Consider the following 7,500-nt stretch of genomic DNA (forward strand, 5'->3'; position numbering starts at 1 on the left):
GTTTGTGTGCGCGTGTGTGAATGCCCTCTCTGCGATAAGGAGCACAGAGTGTTTCAGGGGCAACAAACTTTCCACTGATGCTCCGATGGATTTGGGCTCAATTTACTGACCCAAACAGACCAGTTCTGGACCACCCAAACCCACATCAGTTCTGGACCACCCAAACCCAGACCAGTTCTCCCCCAAACTCAGACCAGTTATACCCAGATCAGTTAAACCCATTTCAGTTCTCCCCCAAACCCAGACCAGTTAAACCCAGACCAGTTAAACCCAGATCAGTTAAACCCAGATTAGTTCTCCCCCAAACCCAGATCAGTTCTCCCCCAAACCCAGATCAGTTAAACCCCAAACCCAGACCAGTTAAACCCCAAACCCAGACCAGTTAAACCCAGATCAGCTAAACCCAGACCAGTTAAACCCAGATAAGTTAAACACAGATCAGTTAAACCTAGACCAGTTAAACTCAGTTCAGCTAAACCCAGATCAGTTCTCCCCCAAACCCAAACCAGTTAAACCCCAAACCCAGATCAGTTAAACCCCAAACCCAGACCAGTTGTCCCCTAAGCCCATATATATATATATATATATATATATATATATATATATATACACACAATATATATATATATATATATATATATGTATATGTATATATATATATATATATGTATATGTATATATATATATACACACAATATATATATATATATATATATAAAACATCTGTTATGGCCCAAATTATAGCTGGTTCTGATTATGTGACTCTAAACGGGTCAGGACCAAACATCTCCTGGACTCAACCTCTGAGTGTTCTGACTGATATGCATGTGTCGGTAAAACAATGTTTTTCTAAGCCAATGTTTTGTTAGTTTAAAAAGACTGATTGAAAGATCAGGGCAGTACACACATGTTGAGGGATGTATTAAGCTGTGATAAACACACACTCACACACACACACACATGCACACCAGGGTTGTGCACAATTCGAATTGCAATTGTGCTTCCTGTTTGCTACCTCAATTGAAATGCAAGTGAAATTCAAGAATTTAATTGGAATTTAAGAGCCAGTTTCAATTAAATTCTGGAATTTGGCACAAGTCTGATGCACACACACATACACACACACACACACACACACACACACAGGATCAAGTGTGGAATGCTAGGCTGGTGATCAATCATCAGTATAATGCTGAACAGGTGACTGACTTAAGCCACCCTCCCCCGCACACAGACACACGCACATCCACTGTTACGAGTCCATGTCAAAATAGGGACAGCATAACATAAACAAATTCACCAGTCCAGTCCAGTTGTGCGGGGAAAATGTAACAATTTAATGCAAAGGAACAATTTAGAACGAATTACCAAAAAAAAACATGACGATTACAAAGACCAAAGGAAAAACACAAAAAGAAAGACCTCACGCTTACTGTCTAGTTCGGAGGAAGCTTGCCTGACTCCCGACCGAGCGAACACAAAAGAAAAAATGAGTCTTCCGTGCCACTTCATAACTACACTAACTAACTACCCTAAGAACATGCTGGAAACCTAAACTAATAGCCATGAATAAACGTATATAGAAATATATTTACATTTAAAGAACTAAAGCTAAACAATAAAGTTTAACGTTTTAAACTAAAGTAGCGCGCCCAGTATGTCGTCCGCAAGAAGGCCAAGCCGAGAGAGAGAGACTGACATCTTGGGATAGGGGCGGTATAAGTACTGGAGGGTGGTGCCAGCCATTACGCATCATCCGTGTCCCCAGCGCAAACACCAAAACTCCGCCTATAGGAGAAACATAAACAAGGGAGAGAGAGCGATACAAGCCCTGCGTAACACCCCCACCCTTGAAGAAATAAATTGGGAGTTTGGATTAAACACCAAATATGTACAATATATACATAAATATACAAAATGCAAACAGAACTCAAAATACTTATCCAATATTCAGCTGAAAACCCAGCAAGAGGCTCAACTGGGAAGACATGAAAAAAATTAGTAGGCCTATAAACAGATACACTTAACCCACAATTTATTGACACATCTTTTTCCTGTATAACAAGTTCTCAAAGCATTTAACTTGGAGTGCGGGAAAGCGCATCCGCTACAATGTTATCATGCCCACGTATGTGATGGATACTGATGTTAAAACCCTGCAAGATGAGACTCCAACGCATTAGGCGCTGGTTGTGGTTTCGCATCCGGTCCAGAAAAGTTAAAGGGTTGTGATCCGTATAGACGGTCACCGGTTCTGCTGCCCCGCCAACGTAAACCTCAAAATGTTGGAGAGCCAACACAAGAGCAAGGGTCTCTTTTTCAATTGTAGAGTAGGCACGTTGGTGTGCATTACATTTCCCAGAAAAGAAACACACTGGATGTTCCAATCCATCTTTATCTGTCTGCACAAGCACTCCGCCAGCACCTAAGTCACCAGCATCCACAACAAGTGAAAAAGGGATTGAGAAATTAGGAGCTGCTAACACAGGAGCAGTGGTAAGCAGTGCTTTAACAGAGTCAAAGGCCAACTGACTTTCCTTAGTCCATTAAAATGGCCGTTTAGTGCTAAGGAGGTCAGTGAGAGGTGCGGCTATGACAGAAAAATTCTTACAGAAAGCTCTGTAATATCCCACCATGCCTAGAAAACGTCTGAGCTGACGACGAGTTATGGCGGCAGGAAAATTTAGCATGGCCTCAACCTTGGAAATGGACAGGTCGCACTTTACCACGACCAACCACTTTTCCTAGATAGATCATTGTGGCCTGGCCAAACTCGCACTTAGCCAAATTTATAGTTAGACTGGCAGCAGATAATCGCTCAAAAACAGATTTCAGATGGAAAACATGCTCACACCAGGTGGCGCTATATACGACCAAATCATCAAGATATGCCTCACAGTTTGTAATGCCAGCCAGTATGTAATTGACCAACCTCTGGAACGTGGCGGGAGCGTTACGAAGTCCAAAGGCCATTACTGTGTACTGTAAGAAACTGTCGGGTGTGACAAAGGCAGAAATTTCCCTAGCACGATTAGTTAGTGGAATTTGCCAATACCCCTTTAAGAGGTCGATTTTGCTTACAAACACAGCTGACCCAAGGCGGTCAACGCAGTCGTCGACACGTGGTAAGGGAAAACTGTCAGATTTGGTAATAGCATTCACTTTCCGAAAATCTGTGCAGAACCTAGAACTTCCGTCTGCTTTCGGCATAAGAAGACATGGTGAACTCCATGGGCTGAAACTCGGCTCAGCAATGCCATTGTCCAACATAAATTTTACTTCTTTCTGAAGCTGTAGGCGCTTTAATGGGTTAGCACGATATACATGCTGCTTAATTAGCCTGTTATCCCCAACATCAATGTCGTGAGCTATTACTGTAGTGCGACCCGGAACATCAGAAAACAAATTATCATGTGAATTAATAAGAGCAATTAAATCATCACGGTCACAGAGAGGAAGATGAGCTAGAAAAGCATTCAAATCCGCCAGGATTTCAGAGTTTCGTAACCTACCCTCCACCACTTCTACAGAAGGACAATGAAGTTCCCCCTCCTCTGATGACAAAACTGTAGGTCCATTGAGCAGTGGTGGACAGCGCCACTGCTGATTTGATTACCTCGTCACTAGAGTTTCTAATGTCGGTAGAAGTTTGAACAGTACGTGTGTCATCGCGCTCGCAATAGCGCTTAAGCATGGTAATATGGCACAAGCTAGATTTTTTTCTCCTGTCTGGTGTAGCTATGACATAGTTAGTATCGCTCACACGTCTTTCAACGCGATAAGGACCCGTGTAACGTGCCTGAAGAGCCGAACCGAGAATAGGAAGTAAAACCATCACGTGATCACCAGGTTTAAATTCTCGCTGGACAGCTTTTTGATCATATCGTTGCTTCATTCGCTTCTGACACAGGCCAAGATTTGCTCATAATTGTCAAGAGATATTCCTTGCCTGTCTTGGTCCGTGGTAGTGGACCAACACAGTCGAGGATGACATGTTCGAAAGGTTCCGAGGTGACTGGAATCGGCTGCAGCGGAGCCGGAGGAATAAGCTGATTAGGCTTACCAGTAACTTGACACACATAACAAGTTTTGCAATATTTAGTGACAGCGCGCTTGATACCTGGCCAAAAGTAATGACGCAAAATACGATCAGTCGTTTTGTTGATCCCTAAATGGCCTGAAAATGATGATCATGAGCGAGACTCAGAATTTCATTTCGATATAGCATAGGAACAACAATCTGATTCAGCACACGCCACTCATCTGCTGCTAAGGCCGTAAGCGGTCTCCATTTGCGCATCAAGACGCCCTCGCGAAAATAATAGCCATGAGGCATAAACTCAATGTCCTTCTCGGACACGGCCTCTGCTAAAAGAGAAGAGAGAGAGGGGTCATTCATCTGTTCGACAATGAGTTGCTCGCGACTGTGTAACAATTTAACGCACGGATCAGTGGGTAGTGGCACAGGCCTTGCAGGTCGTTCACCATGAGAACATCGAGGCACAGGATGAGCAATAAATGTACCACTGAGATCGATTTGTTCATTATCGCGTTCTTTATCTGATGCATCTTTTGCGAGTTGTGCCATCGCGCGAGTAACTACAGACGAGTGAAAAACTTCAGGGTATTTCACAGCCAAATCGTCAGAACAATGTGAAACTGGGGACGTAGGCACAACAGGGCTAGGGAGTACTTTTCCACCGGCCAAATCATTCCCTAAAAGCATAGAGATGCCTTGAACGGGGAGAGAAGGGCGTATGCCCACCGTAACGTTGCCGGTGACTAAGTAGGAAAAGAGACACATTTCGTGTAGAGGAACATTAACAAAGCCCATCTCAAAACCCTGAACAATAACGCTTGACCCAGTGTAAGATCTGTCACTAAAAGGCAGGACATTGTCCAATATAAAGCTTTGAGAGGCGCCTGTGCCGCGTAGTATTTAAAATCGAAACACGCGCACTGGGCTCTCCCGGCAAAGAGACAAAACCACTCATAATAAATGGTGCAAAGGCCTGGCTTGTACTCACGTCTTTCCGAGACGTCGAAGGTGTGGAGACACACATATTAGGTCCAGACCTAGGGAACACAGTATTGGAAGTAGACGATTTATTTTTACGTTTTAAGGAATAGAACTCTGAAAGTACATGTCCACGTTTCTTGCAATAACCACAAACAGGACTGTCTTTTGGACGGGTCACTTGTTGTCACTGTACTTGTTGTACAGCTACGCTGGAAGGCTTTATATCCTTATGCTCACTGACATAAGCAGCGACATTTTTCGGGAGGCAGTTTTTAAAATCCTCTAGAATTATTAAGTCACGAAGACCCTCAAACGATGTAATGTCTTGAGAATTCAACCAACGGTCAAACAACAATTCTTTTTCACGAATAAACTCTACATATGTCAAGGAGTCGGGTTTTTGGAAATTACGATATTTCTGCCTGTAGGCCTCTGGAACTAACGAGTAAATGCGCAGCACAGCCTGCTTTACTTTCTCATAGTCCGCTGCATCCTCTAATGACAAAGAACAATACGCTTCTTGCGCTTTGCCTACAAATACGCACTGGAGAGTCATGTTCCACATATCGCGTGGCCATTTCAAAACTGTGGCTACTCTTTCAAAGTGAGCAAAGAATTTGTCCACTTCTTTTTACATCAAATTGACCATTTGGAAGATGAATACCAGATTCGTGTGCTTTTATATCTAACTCTTTTAAACGAATCGCCTGTGTGATCTCTAAATCTTTAAGTTTGATTTCATGTTCCCATCGTTCTCTCTCTCGCACTGCCTGTCTGTCTGCTTCAAGCCGTGTTTTCTCTCGTTCCCACTCTAACTCCTTCTCCCGTAACTCTAAACGACGAAGCTCCAGAGTGGCTTTAGTAATTGTCGGTGTAGTTGAGCCATCACTTAAAGGTGAGCTAAGTCTCTGAGGATCAGGAAGTGTTTTTTCGCCATCGGTAAATATACCACAAGCAGATAAAGCCTCGGTAAGTTGATGAAGAAGATCTGCTTTCACCGGACTACCGTGAACTTTCACTTTATAATGCCCCGCAACTCGTAACAACTCATCGCGTGTGATGTTAGATAATGCGTCCAGTGTTGGCGACTTAATAAACTCCTCTAAGCTGACCATGGCGAAACTTCGAGGGAAACACAAAGAACACAGCGACAAAAAGTCGAAACCGAAAAAGTGAAGACAATTCTGGGCACACTATAAACCGAAACACTGTGAAAAATGCATTAGCGCTTAAACGCATCAATGCCAATAATGTGCGTCCGCGCTGGACAAAACAAAGTTTCCGAAACGGAAAACCTTAATGCGCGTCAAATCCCAATTTCATAAAGCGAATAGGGCAGACAATTTCATATCCCAGGCGAGCCCCCATTTTTATGTTACGAGTCCATGTCAAAGTAGGGACAGCATAACATAAACAAATTCACCAGAGTCCGGTTGTGCGGGGAAAATGTAACAATTTAATGCAAAGGAACAATTTAGAACGAATTACCAAACAAAAACATGATGATTACAAAGACCAAAGGAAAAACACAAAAAGAAAGACCTCACGCTTACTGTCTAGTTCGGAGGAAGCTTGCCTGACTCCCGATCGAGTGAACACAAAAGAAAAAGTGAGTCTTCCGTGCCACTTCATAACTACACTAACTACCCTAAGAACGTGCTGGAAACCTAAACTAATCGCCATGAATAAACGTAGATAGAAATATATTTACATTTAAAGAACTAAAGCTAAACAATAAAGTTTAACGTTTTAAACTAAAGTAGCGCGCCCAGTATGTCGTCCGCAAGAAGGCCAAGCCGAGAGAGAGAGACCGACATCTTGGGATAGGGGCGGTATAAGTACTGGAGGGTGGTGCCAGCCATTACGCATCATCCGCGTCCCCAGCGCAAACACCAAAACTCCGCCAATAGGAGAAACATAAACAAGGGAGAGAGAGCGATACAAGCCCTGCGTAACATCCACAACCACACACATCCACAGAGACACAGACATAATCACACACACACAAACACACACACACACACACACACACACACACACATACACACACACACACACAAACACATCTTTGTTCTTGTTAGCCTTGAGTGATCAGTGGTACTTGAGTGCTATATGGATTCGTGTCAATGTGAAAATGTCAACATGAACACAGTTGTATAATGTAACACAGCTCTGTGTTAAACAAAACACACACACACACACACACACACACACACACACACACACACACACACACACAAACACAGTTGTATAATGTACTAATCTAACACAGCTCTGTATTACAGTTAACAATGGCTGCATACTGTACCTCACACTTACTAACATGTTCAATGTCTACAAGTGGACAATCTTCTGAAGAGCTTATGGGTTTGTTAATTTGTTTGTTTGTCCGTGTGTGTGTGTGTGTGTGTGTGTGTGTGTGTGTGTGTGTGTGTGTGTGTGTGTGTGTGTGTCTCATAGGTGTTGTATGATGTGAGGGG

At 43.1% G+C, this 7,500-nt stretch overlaps 1 protein-coding gene across 1 annotated transcript in view; it reads left to right on the forward strand.

Moving 5' to 3' along the window:
• The window catches only part of myo10l3 (myosin X, like 3), a gene marked incomplete at its 5' end in the record, with an annotated part of 54,111 nt that overhangs the window by 10,066 nt on the left and 36,545 nt on the right, over positions 1-7,500 (forward strand). Inside the window, 1 exon segment of the mRNA XM_076264101.1 lies at positions 7,481-7,500. This exon segment is cut by the window's right edge and continues 63 nt beyond it. Coding sequence (XP_076120216.1) covers positions 7,481-7,500 — 20 coding nt within the window.

This window comes from Alosa pseudoharengus, unplaced genomic scaffold (assembly GCF_046254945.1).
Source record: "Alosa pseudoharengus isolate Yale_2024_CS ecotype anadromous, Long Island Sound unplaced genomic scaffold, YU_APseudo_1.1 YU_APseudo_1.1_scf_3, whole genome shotgun sequence".
Classification (NCBI taxonomy): Eukaryota; Metazoa; Chordata; class Actinopteri; order Clupeiformes; family Clupeidae; genus Alosa; species Alosa pseudoharengus.